Here is a 24,460-nt window from a genome sequence, read left to right as displayed (position 1 = left end):
TGATGCATAAAGAGGAAGGGTGGTGCAGTGGCTAGGATGCTAGCTGAGGACATGGGAGATCCAACTTCAATTTCCTGCTCTGCTACAGCCTCTCTGTGTGACCAAGGGCAATTTTCTGGGCCTCAGTTCCCCATCTGTAAAATGGGGTTAATCACACTCTCCTGGCTCACAGGGGGAAATCAGTGTGTTAAAAGACTGTAAGGTGCTCAAATCCTATGGTGACAAAGGTCCCATGTGAGACTCTTAGGCAGATAATTGGCCTCTCCCCTTAGGAGAACCTATTTGATGGCCTGCTGGTCTTTCCTTGAATGGTCAGGAATCAAACTGGAAAATAAGAAAAAAGGAAGGATGTTGTTATGGTAGCGCCCAGGAGCCCCACTCCATCATGCTGTGCACTATACAAACAGAGACCGAAAAGAGGGTTCCTTCCCCCAAAAGCGTGCTCTCTCACCCTCTCAAGACACCAGAACGTGATTCCACTCTCTGGTGCTCCTTGGTCTCCCTTTCTGGCGAGCTTTGAAATAGTTAGTGATGTTGATACTTTAAGAACCACGGTTAGGTTTCAAAGAGAACGCCCCATTGACACAGACACACTTCTCAAAGTCACAGGGCCAGATTCTGACTTGCCTGGCCCATTTGCAGTCATTAATACTGTAAAAGCAGCAAAGAATCCTGTGGCACATTATAGACTAACAGACGTTTTGGAGCATGAGCTTTCGTGGGTGAATACCCACTTCTTCAGATGCTCCAAAACGTCTGTTAGTCTATAAGGTGCCACAGGATTCTTTGCTGCTTTTACAGATCCAGACTAACACCGCTACCCCTCTGATCATTAATACTGGTGACTGGTGGGTGCTGTACTACTGTATTGACTTGAGAATGTCTGACACTTACTTTCCACCTGTATAAAGGACTAAATAAACAAATTCTGGACACTGGACAATCAAGTTCTCTGCAGCCATCCCTGTATCGTTTCCCTGCTAGACTCTGTGCTGCTGCCCATCACCCTGACCGCCAGTGTCTGACCACATTCCAACGGTTTTTCTCTGCAATCATAACGTGAGAACTGAGATCTTGGCGCATGAGAGAGCAGCTTCCAGAAAGCATAAAGGGTGCGTGATCCACCGCAGTTCCTCACCTGGGAGTGGCAGGTCCTCTGTGCGGATGTGCTTTAGCCAGGCCCAGAGGGACCCCTCTCTTGTTATCTCACAGATTTTTGTTTCTGAGCCTGTGCAATCCCCTGCCTGTTAAATGAAACTGACAAAGAAGGAAACCTGTTTCTCAGATTCCCAAGATCCCTGAATTGATACTTTAGGCCTGGTATTCAGGTAAAAGTCTACATAGTTACCAGATACATGCAGCTTGGCTTGTGCTTTCCAGGGGTGGGGATAGCTCAGGGCACTGAAGCAGCAGGTGTGAAACTTCCTGTCATCACAGGTTCAAATCCCCCCCACAGGGACCGCTCCAGCCTTCAACTTAAATTGAAGTCACTTAAATCACGAGTGACTCCTGTGAAGCTGGTGCAGCTATGCTGGGGTGAGATCTGAATCAGTCTGCATGTCTCATGGAACACGCCTTTAAAAACCGACTAAGTGGATGCCTGAGAAGTGTCTGGGGAGGGGAAGCGTTTGCCCCAAAGCTGTCGCTGTGCGAAATACACATGAATCTGGGGGAAGTGGCACGTGTAGCTCTGTCTCCTTTATCTCCAGAGAAGAATAAGAAATGTCAAAGGAGACATGGTGGCACTGTTCCCCCCAGCACAGGGAGCGTCTCTTCCCCCCCCCCCCTCCCCCCCCCGGGAGAGCATGGAGTGTGACTGAGTTTGGAAATATTAGTTATCAGCTGACAGGGCAGGGGCTGCACCGTGCTCCAGCCGGGATTATCTCTGCACCACAGGCTTGCATTTGCTGCACAGCGAGGAGGAAGGACATAATTGAAAGGAGATAAGCAAAGGTTACAGTTGCTCCTGCTGTCTGGGGTGATGCGAGAACGCCCTGTGCTGGGTGATGAGCTTGTGGGGGAAGTGCTGAAGGGATGAGATTGGAGAGCTGGGTGATGCACCTGTGGCTGCGTGTGTTCCTGCACTGCTGCCTACAGTGCCCCCTCCTGGCAGAGGCTGGGGTTGGAATATCTGTGAGCACCTCACAACCGGCTCTCTTCCAGCTTTCCCTATAAGGAATGGCCCGTCTACCATCCACAAAGCCTAGGTCCCCGTAACGACTCCAGGACTGGAGAGGGCAAAGCAGACAGACAAGGCTGTGACAGATCAGGAGAATCCCAGACCTCTCTGTGCCTCAGTTTCCCCCCATGGTAAAGTGGGGCTAATGATCCTCACAAGGGGTGGGAGAATCTGGTCCAAGGGAGCGGGGCCCTCAGGAGCTTATGACCTTCCCAGCAGTGCTGCATGGGCAGCTCTGACCCCTGGCCTTGTTAGCTGTGGGGGTGAGGGAACGACAGAGGGGTCTGAATGGATGATCCATGCATGGATGGGGTGTGCGTTTGTGTGTGTGTGTGTGTGAGAGAGAGAGGGAGCACACAGAGAGCTGGCGGGGGCCATCTCTGACTCGCCGCCGCTGTCTGTCCCTCCACCTTGCGGCACGGCGATAACCAGCAAAAGGTTATCAGCGTCTCGCTCCCTGGCACCCAGGGCTGATGTCCCCCGTGCCCCCGGAAAGGTCTCTGTGTGCCACTCGAGTGACTCGGCCAGCTAATTGGGGAGATAGCGCCAGAGCTGATGGCCAAAGGCCACCCTTTGTGCCGTGTCTCCGAGGGGTTCCTCAGCAGGGAGGGGGTGGGATGCTATAAAGGGTGCTGCTGTGGGGCTCAGGAGGCAGCTGTGAGCTCTTCTGGCCTCGGCATCCCAAGCAGCCATGCAGAAGCTCCTCCTGGCCCTGGCTTTTGGGACGCTGCTCTCGGAGCTGAGGCTGGGGGCTGAGAGCCGGAACCCACCCTACGGCGTCAAGCTGTGTGGGAGGGAGTTTATCCGGGCTGTCATCTTCACCTGTGGCGGCTCCCGCTGGAGACGGGCAGGTGAGAAAGGGAGCTGGGGGGTGTGCATGGCTGCTGGGTACCCAATGGGAGGGGAGCGGGGTCTGCTGGTTGGAATGGGAGTGGGAGCTGAGAATCAGGATTCCTGGCTTCTATTCCTGGCTCTGGGAGAGAAGTAGGGTGCATGATGGGGGACAGCCTTGGGAGTCAGGACTCCTGGGTTCTATTCTTGGCTCTGCCACTGATTTGCAGCATGACTTCTTGTTAGCTCACGCCCCCACTCTGTGCCTCAGTTTCCCCACCTATAAAACAGGGATCAGTATCCCTACCTTGCTTCCCTGGAGGTGGGGATTGTGAGGCACAGTCCAGGCGTGACTGAGTGTCTGCTTCCCCCAGCGCCATCAGGGTAGGGGTGTAGATCGCTGCTCAGTTCTTAGGAGCAGCACAGGGAGCCCGTGTTGCCCAGAAGAGCAGATCTAGGGTCCCCCTCCAGCAGATCCCAGAGCAGATTTGCTCCCATGACAAGTCAGAAGCCAACGGCAATTTTTTCCCCATGGAAATTTGCCGGCACTTCCTGCCTTATCACCCACCAGCTGGGGGGATCTGTGATGGGGTGTATGAACTCCTCGTGGCCGGGAACGGGTTAGCACGTGGCATTGGCTCAGTCAGCCCTGCTCCGGTGTGCCAACAGTGAGCGTCAGCGCTGGAGCTGATCCCCGCTGCCTGCTCCTGGAAAGAAGCTGGGCTGAGGCCAGCGAGTGCCTAGAGGTCGCAGCCTGCCAGTGTCTAGTCCTGACCTGGGGCTAGTGTTGGATTTGCTACCTGGGACTTGTCTGTTGTTCCTGCTGCAAGTGCCAAACTGAGCCCTATTCCCGGCTCGGCCACCAGCCCCGCTGGGGGACCTTGGGCATGTCCCTTCCCCTCACCATGCCTCAGTTTCCCCATCTGTAGAATGAGGCTTTGACCTGTTCAGAGAGCAAGACCTTCAGGGCCGGGACTGTCTTTCCCCTTGTGTCCGTGCAGCACCTGGCACAATGGGGACCCTACTCTTGGCTGGGGAGGAGCCAGGGTTCTGTGCGGTATTTGGTGTGATGGGGGGGGACCTGATCTCAGGGGTGGGGGTGGTCTGGTGCAGTGGAAACACTGACCTTGTTTGAGGGGAGGGTGTGTTGTTGGGGCAATGCCCACATGATGGGATGTGGGCCCCTGATCTCATTCAGGAGGGTGGTGTCTGTGAAGTGACTGGTGTAATGGGGAATGCCGATCCTGGGGAGTGGGTGTCTGTGCCATGCTCGGCACAATAAGGCATCTAGGGTTTACTTTTCCGTACCTAACAATACTGTTTAGGGAGTGACCTGTTGGCAGTGTCTCTTGGGTCTCTAGGAGAGAGACCAGGATAACGTCAGATGGGAGCACTGTGTGGCCACCTCTGCTGGCTGGAATCAGAACAGCTCACCTGTGTGTCATAGGCCCTATACTGCTAACAGCAAGAGGGAGATTTTCCCTTCAATTCAAACGAAGAGGTCAGTGCTCTGGAGCAGGAGGAACTGAGTTCTAGTCTTGCTGTCGACAGAAAGTTGTGACCTTTCTGGGCCAGGTACCCGGGTCTTCCTATTCTGTTCTCTATGCATTAACCCCTTCCCTCCCACTTCCCTGTCTCCTCCTCTGCTGCAGGTGATCTCGATATCCTGAGCGGCCCCCCTGCAGGGGAAGACTCCTCAGAAACCGCCTCCAGCGAGTGGGATGCCAGCCACCTGCCCGGGATGCTGCCCCACCAAGATCTCTCCCCGGACTACCACGAGAGGTGGAGAGGCAAACCGGGCCGCGGCCTCGCCGAGGAGAGCTGGCCCCTGGAGCGCGCCGTCCGGGACATCATGGCGGGGCTGAGCACCTCATGCTGCAAGTGGGGTTGCAGCAAAAGCGAGATCAGCTCCCTGTGCTAGAGGCAGGGGGTTGGGGCAGGGCAGGATTCGGCACAGGGCACTGCATGTTGGTACCAGGCCTTCAGCTGGCGTCAGGGCAGCTCTGATTGGCACCAGCCCTGGGATCTGGCCCTGGGATCACGGCTGCATGTAGAAACCCACCATTAAGAGCTCTGCAGTTGCTCAGCTCACTGGGAGCTCTGCCCGAGTGAGGACTGCATGGACCAGACTGTGAAAATGTATGTGACTTCAGACAGGGGTAATGTAATGCTGGGGGTGGCCCCTGGGGAGGTGGCAGTGGTGGACTGCAGGGTCCTGGGGCATATGGCGATTGGAGGCTGAGTTTCAGTTTGGACATGAATAAGGAACCAGATGACAAATCTTGCCTCCGCCCTTCCCCTTCCAGTTGTGTTGTCACCCCCACATTGCTGCTTCGTGCGCTTGTATTCAGGGTTAAATAAAAGATCAAAAGAAACGAATGGTGTGAGAGGGAGTCGGGGATCAGGGACACACGCTGGAAAATCAGGGGCTGGACCTTCCCCAGAGCGCCTCCTGCTGGGGCCGGAGTAGCCAGGAGTTCTCCCCCAGCTGGCACATCTGCCCCACTCTCTATCCTGCCCCCTGTTGGGAGAAGCCAGGACTGCAATGGCTATGAGCTACCCTGCCACAGCTGGCACATCTGCCCCACTCCCTGCAATGCCCCCTGCTGGGACTGGAGCACCCAAGAGCTCCCCACGCATCCAGCTCTTCTGCTCTGTTCCTGCAGTGCCTGCTGCTGGGAGAGGCTGGAGGTGGAGTAGCTGGTGCCCCAGCTGTGCCCCCTGGCCCTTTCTGGGGAAGCCCCTGGGCTGAGAATTCCCGTCAGGTTCTACCTCACTTCCCTGTGGGGGTATGTTTTGTGGCAAATTCCAGGAATGATTCTCCTCTTACCTCCCACTTCCAGTCTGACCCTGCCGCTCGATGAATAACAGCGAGGGTTAGGCAAGCTTGGTAAACACCACTTGCAAGGGACACTCTCCAGACCCTGCGTACGTCCTCCGTTTGTCCAGCCCCTAGCACAGCGGGGTCCTGGTCCATGACAGACCTGTGGCTTGGATTCTTTGGCTGGTGGGCTGCAGGCTAGGTAGTCAGCCTTCAAATCTGTGGGGCTGATCAACCTATCTGGTGGAGTCAACTTAGTGCTTACCGCTAGCACCCACTCCCCTCCCTGTGCTGGGGAGAGAACCCAGGAGTCCTGGTGCCCAACCCCCTGGTCTAACCGCTCAGCCCCACTCCCTGTCAGAACTGGGAATAGGACCCAGGAGTCCTGACTCCCAGCCTGTCCCTGCTCTAACCACTTGACTCTACTCCCCATCAGAACTGGGAATAGAACCCAGGAGTCCTGGTGCCCAATCCCCTGGTCTAACTGCTCAGCCCCACTCCCTGTCAGAACTGGGAATAGGACCCAGGAGTCCTGACTCCCAGCCTGTCCCTGCTCTAACCACTTGACTCTACTCCCCATCAGAACTGGGAATAGGACCTAGGAGTCCTGGTGCCCAATCCCCTGGTCTAACCGCTCAGCCCCACTCCCTGTCAGAACTGGGAATAGGACCCAGGAGTCCTGACTCCCATCCTGTCCCTGCTCTAACCACTTGACTCTACTCCCCATCAGAACTGTGAATAGGACCCAGGAGTCCTGGTGCCCAACCCCCTGGTCTAAGCATTCCACCCCAGTCCCCTTCCCAAGCTGGGAATAGAACCCAGGAGTCCTGACGTTCCCTCTTTGCCTGCACATGTCTCCTTGCATTGGAATCTCCGTAATGCAGGCGATTGCTAGCTGCACGTTAGTCGCTTGTGTGGCACTGAACAAATACCCTTGCTTAGTGTTTGGATCAGGAAACGAGTTCTGGAGTGAACCGTTCTACTCACTGCTGGGGAGAGATTATGGGCTAGTGCAGGGGTGGCCGGCCTGAGCCTGAGGAGGAGCCAGAATTTACCCATGTACATTACCAAAGAGCCACAGGAATAGTCAGCAGCCCCCCATCAGCTCTCCCCGCCCCCAGCGCCTCCCGCCCACCGGCAGCCCCGCTGATCAGCATCTCCCCCTCCCTCCCCACACCTCCCGATCAGCTGTTTTGTGGGGTGCAGGAGGCTCTGGGGGGGGAGCAAGGGCAGGGCAGGCTCAGGGGAGGGGGTGGGAAGGGGTGGAGTGGGGACAGGGCCTGTGGCAGAGCCAGGGGTTGAGCAGTGAGCCCTCCTGACCCACTGGAAAGTTGGCACCTGTAGCTCCAGCCCCCGAGTCGGTGCCTATACGAGGAGCCGCATATTAACCTCTGCAGAGCCGCAGGTTGGCCACCCCTGGGCTAGTGCTTAGAGCAGGGGACTCATGGGTCCAGACGCCTGGGTTTTGTCTCCGGCACTGGGAGAGGAGTGTGCTCTAGTGGTTGGATTAAGAGGGGATGGGAAGTGGGACTCGTGGACTCTGTTCCTGGCTGTGAGACGGGAATGTGAACTAGTGGTTAGAGCAGCAGCAGGGAACTGAAAAACAAGACTCCTGGGTTTTATGCCTATTGTTGGGAGGGGAGTGATGTCTAGTGGTTAGAGCAGGGCTGACTCAATGGTCTAGTGGTAAAAAAAAAAGAAGTTGGTAAACTAAACTCCCTAAGCCCCAGATCCATAGTGGGTCAGCTCTGCCTTTACTCTCATTTACTCTCGACGACCCCCCTGGGGTGACCGGAAGTCAGGATTTCTGGGTTCTCGTCTTAGCGCCAATCGGCACGTGGTTAAAACAACAGACTGCGGGATCCTCAGCTCTGCTGCGCGGTGTGCGGTCATGGGCCTCTCCTCCTTGCCTGCGCCCCTTGTTTAGCAAAGACACTAAACAAACCGCCCGCCCGCCTTCCGGCGCTAGCTCTGGGGGATGTGCGCCCCGAAGAGCCACCCAGGCGATGCTGCAAACTTTCGGAAACTCTGACTGGGGGCTTGTTCCGGTGTCTAGGCAGCTGGTTTCAGGGCTGTGTGTGTGTGTGTGTGTGTGTGTCCGCACGCATGTCCTGTACAGCTTGCTCAGCGAGTGTACAGCCGAGCTCTTCCTGCTTCAGCACAGGCTCTTTCCTGTTCATTCGCCGCCGGCTGCTTTGTCCACATTCCCGCTCCCCAATGGATGGCGAGGGCTGGGCGGCCACCGGGCCCCAGAGACAGGCAGCAGGGACCGTGTGAGCCCTGCCATGTGGTCTGATTTTGCCACCGTTTCCTTTCCCGTCTGTTTCTCTGTTCCTTTTTCCTTTTACCACTGAAACTCCGCCGCAGACTCCAACTTTAAAGCAAGTACGTGACCGGGGCTGCAAAGTACCTTGTGGAGGGGATTGTGGGACAATGTTGGCTGAGGGGTAAGGATGGGGATGGAGGGGGGGTATTGGGTAAGGTGATGGGGCCCAGCTGTTCCCAGATCCACATGTGTATGTGGGGGGGGCTCTACCTTTCCTCCCCTCACCCCCCGGGCAGGGAGGGCTGCAATGGAAGGGGAGTCTCAAAAGGATGGTCGGCGAAAGATCTCTCTGGGTGTCCATTTGTTTGGTTCGTGCTGTGGAGTGTGTGGAGAGGAGCTCAGCAGGGGAGAAGCGGCACAAAGAGCTGCTTGACACAAGTTCTACCGAGTCCAGGAATCAGAACTCCTGGATTAAATTCCCAGCTCCGGGAGGGGAGTTTGGGCTTGTGGTTCGAGGAATGGTGGCTGGGAGCCAAGATGCTAGGGAGTTTATCCCTGACATGAGAAGGAAGTGGTGCCTAGTGGTTGGGGGTAGGACTGCTTGGAATCAGGATTCCTGGTTTCCATGCCCAGCTCTGGGAGGGGGCGTTAGGACCAGTGGTTACAACGGGACGGGGGGGAGCTGTAAGTCAGGTCTCCTGGTTTCCATGTCCAGCTCTGGGAAGGGCTGTTAGGACCAGTGGTTCGAGCAGGGGGGGCTGTAAGTCAGGTCTCCTGGTTTCCATGCCCAGCTCTGGGAGGGGAGCTGGAGTTAGAGGTGCAGCAGCCTGTGCATCAGAATTACTGGGTTCTATCCCTGGATCCGGGGGGGGGGAGTGGGATCTGGTGGTTAGAGCAAGCAGGGAGGGCTGGAAGTCAGCTGTCTGGTCCTATTCCCAGATCTGGGAGGGGAGCTGGCATTAGTGGTTTGAGGCACAGCATTTCTGCATTTTAGTGGTTTGAGGTGCAGAATTTCTGCATTTTACTCCTGGCTCAAGGAGGAGAGTGGGATCTAGTGGTTAGATCTGGGGGGGGGGCTGGAAATCAGGGTAATAAAGACCACGACAACTGAAGGCAAGGTTAGTTTTTGCTCCAAAACCGGACTGCTCCAAACGCTGAGCAGGATTCCAAGCCACCGGCTGGGACATTTCTATGGGTAAGGAGAACATCCAAGGGGGAAATCCTGGCCCTGGGGGAGCCAATGGGCATTGTGCCCAAGAAAGTTACAACCTTCCAGCTGCAGGGCTGGAGCTCATTAGGGGTCAGGAAGGACCTTTCCTATGGGCAGGTGATCCCCCCCTTCCCTGTGTGGTTCTGGAACAGCAGGTGCCAGGCACTGTTGGGGTGGGCTCAGGATAGATGGACCTGGTGCTGATCCAGTTCATCCTTTCCTATGTGCTGTCTGTGCATGCGAGCAAACTGAGGCCATGAAGAAGTGCCAGCTTGAGAGCCATTTCATCAACATGACACTGGTTTCCCGTCAGACTCCCCCATTTCTTATTGGTTTTTTATGTTTTGTTCTGCGCTTTTATTTACTTTTTTTTTTGCTTTCAGCATTTAGAGCTCACCTCTGTGTTAGCGCTTTAGCGTGCCACCCATCACCGTGGACTCTGGGCACCTCCCACGTTAAACCCACAGCAATAGCATGGCCCGAGCGGGTTTCATGGTGCCTCCAGCCCTTCCCCTTTCTGTGGGACCAAATCTCTGCCTGGGGTTTAGTTTGTGGCCTTGATTTTTATTCATTTCCTTTGGTTGTTGGTGCAGTTTTAGGACCTTTTGTCTCCTCCGGTATTTCCTTCCCTATATAAGACTCTATGGATGACCAGGGAGCCTGTGCCCCCAGAGATGCTCATGAACCAAAAGGGGAAAACACTTTTAAAACAATAAGGAGTCCGGTGGCACCTTACTGACTAACTTTAAGGTGCCACTGGACTTCTTGTTGTTTTTGTGGATACAGATTAACAGGGCTACTCCCTGATGCTGATTTGTTTATTTCATTAGTGCCTATTTAACTCAAAACTATGTGGGTTAAACCCTGCAATTCATAGAATCATAGAATATCAGAGTTGGAAGGGACCTCAGGAGGTATCTAGTCCAACCCCCTGCTCAAAGCAGGACCAACCCCAACTAAATCATCCCAGCCAGGGCTTTGTCAAGCCTGACCTTAAAAACCTCTAAGGAAGAAGATTCCACCATCTCCCTAGGTAACCCATTCCAGTGCTTCACCACCATCCTAGTGAAATAGTTTTTCCTAATATCCAACCTAAATCTTCCCCGCTGCAACTTGAGACCATTGCTCCTTGTTCTGTCATCTGGTTCCTCTTTGGAACCCCCTTTCAGGTAGTTGAAAGCAGCTATCAAATCCCTCCTCATTCTTCTCTTCTGCAGACTAAAGAATCCCAGTTCCCTCAGCCTCTCCTCATAAGTCATGTGCTCCAGCCCCCTAATCATTTCTGTTGCCCTCTGCTGGACTCTTCCCAATTTTTCCACATCCTTCTTGTAATGTGGGGCCCAAAACTGGACACAGTCTCCATATGAGGCCTCACTGATGCCGAATAAAGGGGAATGATCACATCCCTCAGTCTGCTGGCAATGCTCTTACTTATACAGCCCCAAATGCCATTAGTCTTTTGGCAAAAAGGGCCCACTGCTGACTCCTATCCAGCTTCTCGTCCACTGTAACCCCCAGGTCCTTTTCTGCAGAACTGCTGCCTGGCCACTCGGTCCCCAGTCTGTAGCAGTGCCTGGGATTCTTCCATCCTAAGTGCAGGACTCTGCACTTGTCCTTGTTGAACCTCATTAGATTTCTTTTGGCCCAATCCTCTAATTTGTCTAGGTCTCCCTGTATCCTGCCCCTACCCTCCAGCGTATCTACCACGCCGCTCAGTTTAGTGTCATCTGCAGACTTTTGGAGGGTGCAGTCCACGCCATCCTCCAGATCATTAATGAAGATATTGAACAAAACCAGCCCCAGGACCAACTCTTGGGACAGTCCGCTTGAAACCAGCTGCCAACTAGACATTGAGCCGTTGATCACTACCCATTGAGCCTGACGATCTAGCCAGCTTTCTATCCACCTCATAGCCCATTCACCCAGCTCATATTTCTTTAACTTGCTGGCAAGAATACTGTGGGAGACCGTATCAAAAGCTCTGCTAAAGTCAAGGAGACCCGCGGAAAACCAGAGGGGGCCAGATCTGCTGCGCTAAGGTGGTTACACCCTTGCTCCTTGCCTGCCAGGTTGCTGACCAGCTCCCTGTGCTCCCCATGCGGGGCTGGCGCCATGAGGAAGAGATGGAGGGGAACGTGGCTCCTGCTGCTGGCACTGGAGACCTTTGGGTTTCAGGAAGGTGAGAGCTCAATTTCAATGTCCCAGGACACCCAAGTCCTGGTTCTGATTTTGTCTACACTGGGGTAAATCAGGAGTGACTCCTAAAGAGTCGCTTGCCATGCACAGATGGAAAGCCAGTCTGGGTGCTGTCAGGATCAGACCCCTGCTCTGCCTGACGCTCAGTCCCAGGCTCCGTACCCACCAGGCTGCAACAGCCCCGCCCCTGCTCCCAGCAGCACAGACCCCCCTCCCCGCCCGCCCCACATTGGGCTCAGCATCAACTGAAGGAAGTTAGCCCCCCTGCTCTCTGCAGCACAGGACCCCATGCACCACACCGGGGTCAGCACTGTCATAGGGGAGAGAGACACCCCCCACCACCCCCAGCTGCTCCCTGACTTTCCCATCCAGCAGGCCCTGCTCTGCTCAGCGTGCGCGGCTGGAAAGCCAGTGAAAGAGGATCTAGGTTACCCCCACGGCAGACAGCCTCTCCCTCCCCCTGGCCACACCACACTAGATTGCTGGCACCCTGTGGTTTATAACTGTTTGACTTGGTGACACCCATGTTGTGGGGAGGGACAATGACAGAGGCTTCTGCTATCACGGGCAGGCCAGAGATGCAGATGCTGCAGACAGACAGAGGAAGGCTCCGGAAATGCCCCCACCCTGGCCCCCCTCCCCGTGAGAGGAGGACAGAGCCCTAGGCCTGCTGCACTCAGCAGGAAGAGCTGAGCTAGATTAAGGCAGGGGATGGGGCATCTTAACAGAGACCAAGTGACAGCCCAGCCATCTGCAAGTCGGTGCTAGGGAGAAGGGGCTCAGGACTCCTGGGTTCCATTCCCAGCTCCAGGGGAGAGCGGGAGCTAGTGGTTAGACGGGGCAGGGGCACTCGGGCTCAGGACTCCTGGGTTCTGTTCTCGGCTCCAGAGCGGGAGCTAGTGGTTAGATGGGGGGACACTGGGGCTCAGGACTCCTGGGTTCTATTCCCGGCTCTAGGGGGACAGTGGGAGCTAGTGGTTAGATGGGGCGGGGGCAGTGGTGCTCAGGACTCCTGGGTTCTGTTCTCGGCTCCAGGGCGGGGGCAGGAGCAGGAGCTAGTGGTTAGATGGGGGGGCACTGGGAGTCAGGACTCCTGGGTTCTGTTCCTGGCTCTGGGGGGGAGAGCGGGGGCAAGTGGTTAGACTGAGGGGCACTGGGGGTCAGGATGCTGGGTTCTGTTCCCAGCTCTTGGGGTGGGGAGCAGGAGCTAGTGGTTAGATGGGGGGACACTGGGAGTCAGGACTCCTGGGTTCTATTCCTGGCTCTGGGGGGGAGAGTGGGGGCTAGTGGTTAGACTGGGCGGTACTGGGAGTCAGGATGCTGGGTTCTGTTCCCAGCTCTGGGGGTGGGGAGCAGGAGCTAGTGGGTAGACAGGTGGGGGTACTGGGAGTCAGGGCTCCTGAGTTCTATTCCTGGCTCGGGACAGGGGAGAAGAAGGGTCTAGGAGGCAGGTTACTGGATGTCACCCAGCAGTTAGGCCCAGGACCCCTGGGGCCAGTCCTGCTCAGGCTGGATGGAAGCATCCAAGCCCCAGCCTCCCCAGACAGCTGCAGGTTGACGTGTGCTTGGGTGCAGGTGACCCAGAGGAACCCACCGGGCTGGAGTGTTACCAGATGGGTCCCAGCGGGGGCATGAATTGCACGTGGCCCAGCAGGACCGGCCCTGAGGCTAACACCACCTACACCCTCCACTACCAGAGCCTGAAGTTGTGAGTATAACCCCCTGCCTGGGGGGAGGGCGCCCAGGACAGCTCCTCAGCTTTACCCCCAGCTCGGGGAGGGGGGTGCAGTGGCTAGAGCATGAGCTGGGAGCCAGGACTCCTGGGTTCTATTCCCAGCCCTGGGAGAGGTGAGAGGGTCTTGAGATTAGATCAGTGGGAGGTCTGGGAACCAGGACTCCTGGGCTGTCTGCCTAGCGTATGTGCCGACTCATTGGTTTATTCCTCGGGTTCATCTGCCAGCAAACGCAACCAGACGCGGAGTTCCCAGGCTCCCGCCGGACAGAGCTGGGTGGTGATTGGAAGAAGCCGCTTGACGCACAATGACAACTATGCCGTGTGGGTGGAGGCTGGTGACGGGACCCAGGTCACACCAAGGCTAACTCTGACCCTGCACGAGATAGGTAACCCAGAAGCAGCCCAGCTCCTCCCCTGCCCCTAGGAGAGAATGGTGGGGGTTGGAGGATTGGGAGATGGGGGGGAGGCTGTTGGGCCTCATCAGGAATTTTTGTTGACTTCATCTAGATGCTTTCCATTTAAAATCCTCTAGACCTCAACCAGCTGTTTCACTGACAGGCTGGGTGCAGTGGTTAGATTGGGTGTGGGTGAGGCTGGGAACCAGGACTTCTGGGTTCTAGTCCTGTTTGTGGGAAGGGAGTGGGGTCTAGTGGTTAGGCCTGGAAGGCAGAGTTTTTGGGTCCTACTTTCCCTTCATCCACTGTGTTGGTTCCAGTGAAGCCGGATCCCCCTGTGCTGAGCCTAGTGGATGTGACCCCTGTGGTCACGGTGACCTGGACAAACCCCCACTGGCCCCAGCATTTCTCCCTGGCTCTGGCCTGCCAACTTCGCTACCGGGTGTCTGGGACCCCCAACTGGACCAGGGTAAGTCTGCGTGGCAGGATTGCAAAATGTGCGGGGGGAGAGGGGTTTGAGAGACAGGGCTGCCTCTGGGATAGCAGCCTACTACTGCTGCTAGATAACAGAGCTCCTCCTTCAGCTCAAGTAATGAAGAGCTGCATTCTGGTGCTACAGACTCCTGGGTTCAAATCCTGCTCATAACATAGCAAGGCCTGTTACATCTTCTGCTGACTGGGGGCAGCTGTAGAGCGACAGGTGCTGATTCCTAGTTATGCTCAGGCCCATCCACCCCTTAAATTGGGATGGCCTGGCCACTGCAGAATTCCTGCTGTATCGGAGTCTCACTGGCTAGGGTGGAGCCGGCGTACAGGCCAAAAGTCACCATGTCAGCCACTGAGTCTTAATCAGCTGAGCTGAACAGCTCCGGGGAGCATTAGATCCCGCTCCCCTCCCAGAGCTGGAGACAGAACCCAAGAGTCCTGACTCCCAGCCCCTCTGCTTTAACCACTGGACCCCTCTCCCCTGCGAGATGGGGCCCCAGAGCCCTGGGGCCCCATCTCTCTGTGTGCCATTCTCCCTGGCAGGTGCATGAGGAGGATGCTGAGCCCAACAGCTACGAGTTCTCCAGCCTGGAGCCTTTCACGGCCTATGAGGTGCAGGCTCGCTGTATCCCTGAGGACCGGAAGGGCTTCTGGAGCGACTGGAGCCCGTCCCAGACCTTCCAGACCCCCGAGGCTGGTACGGATGGGCGTGAGCTCGCCAGAGCAAAACGTCTGCCCTGCGGAGGAGGGTCACATGCGGTGTAGTCAGTCAGGACTCCGGAGTTCCATGCCCAGCTCTGGGGCGGGAGGGGGGTCCAGTGGCTGGAGCAGGGACTGGAAGTCAGGACTCCGGGGTTCCATGCCCAACTCTGGGGCGGGAGGGGGGTCCAGTGGCTGGAGCAGGGGGCTGGAAGTCAGGACTCCGGGGTTCCGTGCCCAGCTCTGGGGCAGGAGGGGGGTCCAGTGGCTGGAGCAGGGGCTGGAAGTCAGGACTCCGGGGTTCCGTTCCCAGCCCTGGAAAAGGTCTCCTGGCGATGCTAAATGCAGAGGCCTGTCCTGCCCCGGGCAGTCGGGGGAACACCCCTCTTGGGAAAGGGTCCCAGTGCTTTCCTGGCTCTGGAGAGCTCCTGTCATGCCCTGTACACCCCCCCTGCCCTGGAGCGACCCCAGTTTTTTCCCTGTTGCCCTTAGCCCCGCTGGGCCTGGTGGACGTGTGGCAAGTGGCCAGCCCCCTTGAGTCTGGAGAGCCCAGCCTGCTGCTGCTGTGGAAGGTGAGACCTGCCCGGGCCCATCACTGCAGGCCCCTGTGCTTAGCTCATTGCAAAGCAGGAAACAAAGGGGTAGAATACAGCAGAATCTTCCCACCGGTGCCGGAGGTCCCAGCCAATTGGATAAGCTCCGCTGTAACATGACTAGGGGCGTGCACCCCAGTGCCCTGGCCAAATTCTGATTGGCTTTCCCTCCCGGACACGCCCATAGCCTCTACTTCCTGTCCTAAACCGATGAGCCGTGTGTCCATGCAGCTGCTAAGCAGTGGCCACATTCCACCCCAGAGGTGCCTGCATTGCAGGGGTGGCTAGGGTGACCAGATGTCCTGATTTTATAGGGACAGTCCTGATTTTTTGGTCTTTTTCTTATATAGGCTCCTATTACCTCCCCCCACTGCCTGTCCCGATTTTTCACATTTGCTGTCTGGTCATGCTTGGGGTGGCCCAGGTTATTCCCAGGCACTTGGGGGCCTAGCGATGGCAAGCACAAGGGGTGGCCCCATCTGGAGGGTGGGGTGGGGTGGGGGGCTGGGGGATGGGATACTCATCCGTTTGCATTAACCCTTCGCTGGATTCCCGACCAGCCGCTCAGTTCTAAAGCAGCCAGGGGAGTCATTCGCAGCTACAGCCTGGCCTTCTGGAACGGCAGTGACAGCCCTGAGAGCCTGGAGTCCCCCTGCTGCCGTGTGAGCCTCCCCTCCAGAACCACCCGCGTCTGGATCTCGGCAAACAACCACGTCGGGCAGACGCAGCCTGCCAACCTCAGCTTGGAGCGGCAGGGTACGGCCGCGCGGGGGCCTGGGCCAGCCTGGCCACATCGGGACCCGTGGCCCATTCCCTGCCCACTGAGCCAGACCGTCCCCTGCCGCAGGGTCAGATGGGAGCCGGCGCCCCTGTCATGGAGTCCCCGGGCAATGCTCTGGAACTGCTCCCCACAAAGCCAGTCAGGACTTTGGGGAGCCTCCTCTCCCTCGGAGCAGACTGTCTGCAGGGCAAGAAGCTCACACGGCTTCACCTCCTGGATCTCTCCTTGGAGCATTCAGCATCCTCTGCCCCTCCGTGTGCTTCCCACAGCGAGCCTGCCCCATCGGGGTCCTGGGGAAGCCACAGGGTCCTGCACCCCCACTTTGCAGTCAGACGTGACTCTTAACCAGCCAGTAAAACAGAGGTTTATTAAATGACAGGAACAGGGTCTAAAACAGAGCTTGTAGATACAGAGGACAGGACCCTTCAGCCGGTCCATCCTGGGGAGCGGCACGCCAGACACCCCCATCTGCCCTTACTCCCCATCCCCAGCCAGCTCCCAAACTGAAACCCCCTCTAGCCCGTCCTCTGGGCTTTGTCACCTGATCTCTTTGCTCTCCCCCACCTTTAGCATCCCCTTGCAGCAGGGAAGGGCCCAGGACATTAGCTGCCAGGAGACAGAGGGTCGGCCAGAAACTGAGGCACCCACGCAGTATTCAGAGGACACATTAAGAACAGTCCCACTTTGTCACAGCCCCCTAGAGGGGAAAGGCCCTGTGCCCCATTTCCTGCCCCCGCCCCCACCCCCAAAGCCAGCCAGTCCCCCCACCCTAGGCTGAATCAGGGCCGGCGTCCCTTAGAGGGAAAGGACCAGAGTCCCATTCCTGCAGCATCCCTAATCTGGTGCAGGGGGGACCCAGAGAACGACTGCCCTCACCCAGTGATGGATCCTGTGGTTTCCCCCAGATCTGCCTGCGCCAGCAGGGGTCCAGGTTGCAGCCATGCATGGGCAGGATCTCCGCGTTACCTGGGAGCCCAGCAAGGACCCTCTGGAGGGGGAGCCCACAGAGTACCTGGTGGAGTGGACCGAGGAATGCAGCAGCTCAAAGGTGGCATCACTGGACTGGGTGCGCAGGCCGGCTGGCACCCACAGTGCCCTGCTGACAGGTACGGGGGGAGCCTGGCTACAGAGGCCTCTGCATGCCACAGCATGGGGCCAGGGGGCTGCTTTGCCCTGCCCCATGCTTGATACTTTGCTGGGAAAACTCAGAGCCTGAGCAACTGCCAGGCCCTTTGCACGTGTGAATGAGGGCTAGTGGTTAGAGTTGGGGGGGGGGCATTGGGAGTCAGGAGTCCTGGGATCTATCTCTGACTGTGGGTGGGGGTCTAGTGGTTAGAGCATGGGGGGGCTGGAAGTCAGGAGTCCTGGGCTCTATCTCTGGCTGTGGGTGGGGGTCTAGTGGTTAGAGCATGGGGGGGCTGGAAGTCAGGAGTCCTGGGCTCTATCTCTGGCTGTGGGTGGGGAGTGGTGTCTAGTGGTTAGAGCAGGGGGGGCGCTGGGAGCCAGGACTTCTGGGTTCTATCTTTGGCTGTAGGTGGGCAGTGGGGTCTAGTGGGTTAAAGTAGGGATAGGACAGGAGTCAAGGCTCCTGGGTTCTATTCCCAGTTCTGGAAATGGGGAGTAGGGTCTAGTGGTTAAAGGAGGGAGGGCTGGGAGTCAGAACTCCTGGGCCCTATCCTGGGCCCTTGCGCAAAAATTGCTGGGTGCTTCAGTTTCCCCATTTGTAAGATGAGCCTCGGAACTCTGCTGCACCAAGGACGGGGAGGGGAGGCCAGAGTTGTGGGGCTCGGTTGTGAGGTGCCTGAGAAGGGCAGGGAATTTCTACTTTGTGCTTCTAAGCCCGCAACCGCTCAGATTGGCAGCTCCACGTGGGAACTGACCCTGTCTCCCTTCGCTCCCCCGCCTCAGGTGACTTCAGACCCCGGGTGCCATATCAGGTCCGCGTGTACGGGCTGTACCCCGGGGGCTTTGGTGCATCGGCCCCTGTCCGAGCCTACACCCAGGAAGGAGGTAGGTGCTTAGCCCCGTCCCACCTCAATTGGCACCACGCTGGGAGCTAAGGAAGGGGGGATGGGTAGTGCTGGCTGTCCCTCACAGCCCATCCCTTCTCCTCTCTTCCCAGTGCCATTGGCAGGGCCCCAGGGCCTACAGGATCATAGCATCTCCAAGGAGGCATCTGTCATCTCCTGGGAGGCGATTCCCCTGGCGCAGCGCAACGGGCACATCACTCACTACACCCTCTACCTCGCCATGCCCACAGGGAGCCTTCAGACCTACCAGCCCAGTAAGTGCCACCCCGTGGGGCCGGGGTCCCTCCCCCTGGATCCGGGGTGCTGTGGGAACAGGCAATCCCCCCCAGCAGCGTGGGCCTGGTGGGAGCTGAGCTGATATCTCAGGGGCGGCAGCAGCTGGAGTTGGACCTGGGGCTCTCCGAGCTAAAGGAGTAGCTCCCTCTGCCAGCAGCAGTAGTGAGACTTTTATCCTCTATGTAAGCTGGCCACTAGAGGGGGTGCTAGTGAAGACAGGAGCCGAGCCAAGTCTTGGGAGTGGAGAAGGGGCATTTGCCTCAGATAGGAAGGGCAGCTGTCCCTTCCCCCACTGTCTGACCTGGGAGAGGTGGGACTGGGGGCAATGGGAACATGGAGACCTCAGGCCTCCCAGCTCATGCGTCTCTCATCCCCTGTGCAGTTGCTGCTACAGAGACAAGCTACAACCTCTCGGGTCTAGAGCCCGGCACCTCCTACCAGCTCTGGATGACGGGCTCCACTTCGGCTGGGGAAGGAAACGCCAGCTCCATCCACCTCTTCCACACGCCAGGTGGGGGCTAAGCAGGGTCCGGCGGGTTAGTGCTGGGACGGGAGCCCCTTTGCGGGAAGCGGGGTGCTTTCCCCACACACTCCATGCTGGCCCGGCTGTCAGCAACACTCAGGGGATCAGCTGCAGTGTCCCAGCCAAACTCCACCTCGGGTGGCTTCAATTCAGCCTCCCGTGCAGATTCTCCTTCACCTCACGTGCGCAGCAAGCTGTGTGGCTCTTTGTCACCTACCGCGCCACACCCCAGAGGCAAGAGTATCTCAGCGCCGGGTTAGGGATAACTGTGTAAACAGCTGCCATGCCCCACCCCAGAGGTGGCTGCATCTCAGCGCTGGCAGAGCAATCCCCATGCACTGGTGCTGTGTGCCAGCCACACAGCTGTGTGTGTCTCGTGTTCCAACCCAGAGGTGGCTGCCTTTTGGGATTGTCAGAGGATGGGATCCAGGAGGTTACGTAGCCTTGTCCTTTCCTGCTGGGCCTTCCTCTCACCCTATGCCCCTGTAACGTGGCTGGGGGAGGACAGAGGTCCGCGTGGCTCAGATCCTGTTGCAGAGCGGTGCCATGTTAGGGCTGGGTGGACCTTGCCCTCTCGGGGCCGCGTGGGGCTCTCCCCCCAGCTGGGGGGCAGGTAAGGATTGAGGGACAGGGTCACTCAGGCTTTCTCCCAACCCTGCTCCCTCTCCCTGCAGATTCCCGCTGGGAGACTATCCTGGCTTCCCTCCTGGCAGTGGGATTCCTCCTTTTCCTCGCCTGCGTCCTGGGAGCTGTCCTGCACGTGCAGTAAGAATGCCAGGCAGTTGGTGGAGGAGGGGAGCGGGCCCCCACGCAGGGTGCTAGGTCATCATGGACGGAGCTTTTAAGCTGGAGGGAGCCCACATCGTTCCGTGCTCTGTCATGCTCAGCGGTGGCTGGAGCACGCAGACAGAGCCAGGCAACCGGTGAAAAATGCAGAGCCAGCGGCGCCAGCACGTTGGGCAAATCTAGGTCTGGTTGCCAAGCTGCGCATCACAAATGCAAAAAAACCCACCCAAATTAAATGTTAAAATATTTCCATTTTTTCCCGGCTCTGAGCAGCTTTGGGTTTGGAAACGTCCTTCCGCGTCAGTTTTGGCAAACGCAGGAACGTTCCCGGGATGCACGAAAGGCAATTGCAAGGGTTCGATTCACCCCAAATGATGCTTTCCCACCCAGAATGGGGGGGTCTGGCCTTTGCCATTAGCTGAAACTGTTGAAAAAGCCTCAGGTTTGGTTCCACCCAAAATCAAAATGTTTTTTGGGAGGGGTTTGGAATTGCCAGAGAGCCGAAAACGCCAGAGCAAGGTGACTAATCCTGCTCTAGCATTAGCTACCGGAGCCAGCTTGGCTATAGACGCCCTCCAGCTTCTAGATCCAGGGGCTCTGGGTTCAATCCCAACTGCCCACAAGCCCCCCCCCCCGCCTCCCAGCAGTGAATGGACACACACCCAGCACCAAGGGGGGCTGGCGTCCTTAACCCCCTCTCTTCTATAGTATCTGAGCCCCTGGGATCAAACAAGCCAGAGCCACAGAACTGTGGGCTGAGATCCGCCAAACTCGTTTCACGCAACAGGCTGTTCCTCCAGTTCCCAGTCTGGGGCGGGTGGGCGAATGAGGGAGCTAGTGAGTGGGAGAGACGGCTGGGGGAATACATTTAAATGGGGTGCCTGGGAGAGCGATGGGGGAAGGCATCTCTGGTGGGTCTAATTTATGCAAACGAGGTAACGTATTGATCTAATTTATGCAAATAACGCACTCTGTGGATCTCGTTTTTTGCAAATGAGACGCTGCATGTTTATCAAGTGTGCAAATCAAGGCGTGCCATGATTTGCGTAACACTTCGCAGGGGCTGGCCCCACTCAGCCAGGCAGTCTCTGTACCCCATTGCTGCCCCCCCTCCACCCCAGCTTTCACCCTGGGGTTAAAAAAAACCTTCCTCTCTCTTGCGCCCACAGGCTGCTGGACCTGTGCCAGAAGGTGCTGCCCAGCTGGTGCTGGGAGAAGGTCCCAGATGCCACCCACAGCAGGATTACACTGTACGAGGTGGACAGGGTGAGATGGGTGGCCCGGGCTAGGATGCGTGACCCACCCTCGTTCTATGCAACGGGGCCAAGGAGGCAGATTGGACGAGCCAGACCTGGACAATCAGGGGTTGGGGAATGGGATCTAGTGGTTAGAGCAGGGGGGGCAGAGAGCCAGGAATCCTGGGTTCTAGCCACAGTTCTGGGATGGGAGTGGGGTATAGTGGTTAGAGCGGGGAGCCAGGACTACTGGGTTCTATCCACTGTCCTGGGAGAGCAGTGGGGTCTAGTGGTTAGAGTGGGGGGGCTGGGAGCCAGGACTCCTGGGTTCTATCCACAGTTCTGGGAGAGAAGTGGTGTCTAGTGGTTAGAGCTGGGAGCCAGAACTCCTGGGTTCTATCCACAGCTCTAGGAGGGCAGTGGGGGCTAGTGGCTAGAGCAGGAGGGGCTGGGAGCCAGGACTCCTGGGTTCTATCCACCGCTCTAGGAGGGCAGTGGGGGCTAGTGGCTAGAGCAGGAGGGGCTGGGAGCCAGGACTCCTGGGCTCTCTCCCCAGCTCTAGGAGGGGAGTGGGGGCTAGTGGTTAGAGTGGGAGGGGGGCAGGGAGCCAGGACTCCTGGGTTCCATGCCCAGCTTTGGCAGGCAGCTCCTTGTCATAGGGAGTGAGATGGCTGCTCTCATGCTCTGTTTCCTCCAGGATCCCCACAGCTCCAGGGGGCCCTTGGCGCAGGACCCGGACGCGGAGGAGCCCTCCATCACCGAGCTCGATATTGCAGAGCCAGCAGACCACGTGAACCAAGGCTACTCAGCTCTGCCACAGCTGGAGTCTCCTGTGCCTGCCCTGCCCCACGGCAATGACTGGACCGCGAGCAAGCCCAGGACAGAGGAGCTGGGGCCAAGCAGCTCCCCCCTGGAGGAGGCGTGGGGACAGCAAGCCCAGGTCATCTCTGGCTATGAGAAACATTTCATGCCCAACCTGGAGGAGGTACTGGGACTGGCCTGAGGGATGCAGCTGGACGGGAACCACCAGCCCCACCCAGCACTGCCCCAGGCGCTGAGGGAGACCCAGCCGGGCCCACCTGGCTGGAGGGGCCAAAGACTGGGACATGGGGTCTTTCCCCTGTAGGGGCGCCGGCTCCAAGCTCAGGCTGGGGCAGGGAATGGGACGCGGAGACCTTCCCCTGTAAGTGGTGCTGGCTCTGCAGCGAGCGAATTGTCTCTGCCTGGTGGACTGTTCGCTGGGTCCCTCCTAGACAACCTCCCCAGCAGGCTGCCTTAGCAGACAGGCCAAAGACTGAACGGCCCATGGAGACCAAGTGCCTCTCCGGACTCCCAGCCCCCCTGCTCTAACCACTACACACACTACTCCTCTCCTGGAGCTGGGGATAGAACCCAGCAGTCCTGACTCCCAGACCCCTTGCTCCAACCACTGGACCCCACCCTCCTCCCAGAGTCTGTGACAGACCCCAGACCCTGCCCAGCTAATCGCCAGCAGCCCATCACCCTGGTATCAGGGCCACCTTAGTTTCCCGCCTCCCTAAGCCAGCCCTCTCCTCAGACTCTGGTCCTGCTGTAGCCCGGAGCTCCACCACATGCAGCTGTACTGTATTTTTTTACCTGTATACATGTTTTTAACCTTGGCTCCCTGCCTCTCATTGCCACAAGCAAAGCAGCGGCTTTCCTGTCGGGACCCCAACAGGTCTGGGCAGGGTCCGGCCCACCTGTGACCCGCCGCCTCCCGCCTGGCATTCAGAAGCCGCAGAAAGCACCAAACTCACCACAGCAGCCGGCCTGCAGAGCTGGAGAGCCAGTGCTGAGGGGCTGTTGGGGGGGCTGCCTTGTGGGTGGAAGAGTCAGCCAGTGGGGCGAGTGAGAACCTGGAACCCGAGTGCTGAGGGGCTCAGGGGTAAGTGACCTGGAGGTGACGTCCCTGCAGAGCGGACTAAGAAATGATGGTTCACTGAGACCCTGGGACCATGGCTGGACCAGCTGGGCTCTCCTGACCACTGAACTGGCCAGCAAGAGAGACTGGGTTCACTTTAGAGTGGACCAAGGGAAACTTGTCCTGCCACAGCGCGGGAGCTGCCTTATTACAGCACCTCACGTCGACTGCCTGGGAGGGAGGGAGCCTGAGTCCCGTTTTACAGATGGGAAAACTGAGGCACAGCGTGACTGGGCTAAGGTCACACAGCATGGCAGTCATGGACACAAGCATAGGACCCAGGAGTTCTGCTGCCCACTCCCCTCCTTTAACCACTAGCTCCTACTGTCCCCCCAGAGCTGGGTTGGGAACCCAGGAGTCTTGCTGCCCAATTCCCCAGACTTGCCCCTGGAACCCAGGCCTGCTGCCCGAGGCCCTGAGAGCATGGCTGCAGCTTGCCCAGACTCAGAGAGTGGCAGAGCAAGGAGCTGGGCTCCAGGCCTTCTGGCTGCTATGTCAAAACCACAAGAACATCCTTCCTTTCGGGCGAGTTGCAAAATATGTGAGATGCTGCAACCTTCCCCGGCAGTGCGCAAGGGCGGGACGGGCTCTGCTCCCCCAGCCCAGGGCCCCGGCTCAGAGCTGCTGCGCCCAACATTCCTCCAGCAACACCTGCCGTGCCCTCAGAGCACCGGGGGCTGCACAGCCGGGCAGGTCTCTGTGCTCAGCATGTGTCCCTGGCTGCCCTGTGCACACCAGACACTTCAGCCCTGCGCCTGCCTCGGTCGCTTTGACTCAACTGGGTGAGCGGGCAGCGCAGAGGAGGGCGTGAGGGAGTGTGGGGGGAACTGGCCCTGCAGCCCCCCCGCTGGGGGGGTGGGAGTTGTGCTCAGTTGGCAGGGGTAGGAAAGGCCCTGAGTGCTCCTGACAGATGAAGGGAGGGGTTGGGACCTGCACCGGAGGGGACCTGAACTGAGCAATTGCTTGGACTATACAGGACTATGGCCCTTAAGAGACCACCTTCCATGTGGGACCAATGAGGTGAACCCCTTAATATTGTAACAAGCTGGCTAACGCAGGTAATGCCACTGCTCTCTGCTGGTTTGGCTTAGCCATGTGTCATAGGCCCTGCATCGCTCACAGCGATTCCCCTTCAGCGCCAGGAGCTGAGTTCCTGTCTCACTGCTACAGCTGACTGGTAACAATCCTCAGCTGCAATGATGTGCATTCACAGGGCTCCGGCGGGCTGGGCAGCCCTACCTGGAAAAGCTCACAGTCTAAACAAGGGAAACCGAGGCACACAGCAATGAAATTACTTGTCCAAGGTCATGGAGTGAGGCCATAAATCAGGAATTGAATCCAAGTGTCCTGAGTCCCTACTAAGGACCTTAAGCATGAGGCCAACACTTGGCAGACATCAAACCAAGGTGGGAGGGATTTTAATTTCAAGCCCAGCCTATTGGGCAGAGAGAAGAGGGAGATATTCCTCCCCCAGAT

General features: G+C 57.7%; 2 protein-coding genes across 3 annotated transcripts; both read left to right on the top strand.

Moving 5' to 3' along the window:
- The first annotated feature begins 2,316 nt into the window (after positions 1–2,316).
- RLN3 (relaxin 3) lies at positions 2,317–5,385 on the top strand. Its single transcript, XM_030545860.1, has 2 exons — positions 2,317–3,030; positions 4,663–5,385. Exons 1-2 carry the CDS (start codon positions 2,871–2,873, stop codon positions 4,929–4,931), a joined length of 429 nt encoding a protein of 142 aa, XP_030401720.1. The 5' UTR covers positions 2,317–2,870; the 3' UTR covers positions 4,932–5,385.
- A 2,318-nt stretch (positions 5,386–7,703) lies between these two features.
- IL27RA (interleukin 27 receptor subunit alpha) lies at positions 7,704–22,684 on the top strand. 2 transcript variants are annotated; one of them, XM_030545975.1, is made up of 15 exons: positions 7,704–8,216; positions 11,377–11,486; positions 13,079–13,211; positions 13,464–13,624; positions 13,954–14,102; positions 14,663–14,816; positions 15,311–15,390; positions 15,972–16,167; positions 17,098–17,298; positions 18,101–18,202; positions 18,315–18,476; positions 18,881–19,009; positions 19,696–19,786; positions 20,977–21,057; positions 21,740–21,926. In XM_030545975.1, the coding sequence occupies exons 2-15, from the start codon at positions 11,420–11,422 to the stop codon at positions 21,834–21,836; spliced, it is 1,803 nt and encodes a 600-aa protein (XP_030401835.1). In that variant the 5' UTR covers positions 7,704–8,216; positions 11,377–11,419; the 3' UTR covers positions 21,837–21,926. The 2 variants fall into 2 exon arrangements, with proteins under 2 accessions (XP_030401835.1, XP_030401834.1); XM_030545974.1 differs by having other exon boundaries at positions 7,705–8,216; positions 20,977–21,073; positions 21,740–22,684.
- Positions 22,685–24,460: the final 1,776 nt, after the last annotated feature.

Source organism: Gopherus evgoodei, unplaced genomic scaffold, assembly GCF_007399415.2.
Source record: "Gopherus evgoodei ecotype Sinaloan lineage unplaced genomic scaffold, rGopEvg1_v1.p scaffold_40_arrow_ctg1, whole genome shotgun sequence".
NCBI lineage: Eukaryota > Metazoa > Chordata > Testudines > Testudinidae > Gopherus > Gopherus evgoodei.
This window is presented reverse-complemented; position numbering and strand designations above follow the sequence as displayed.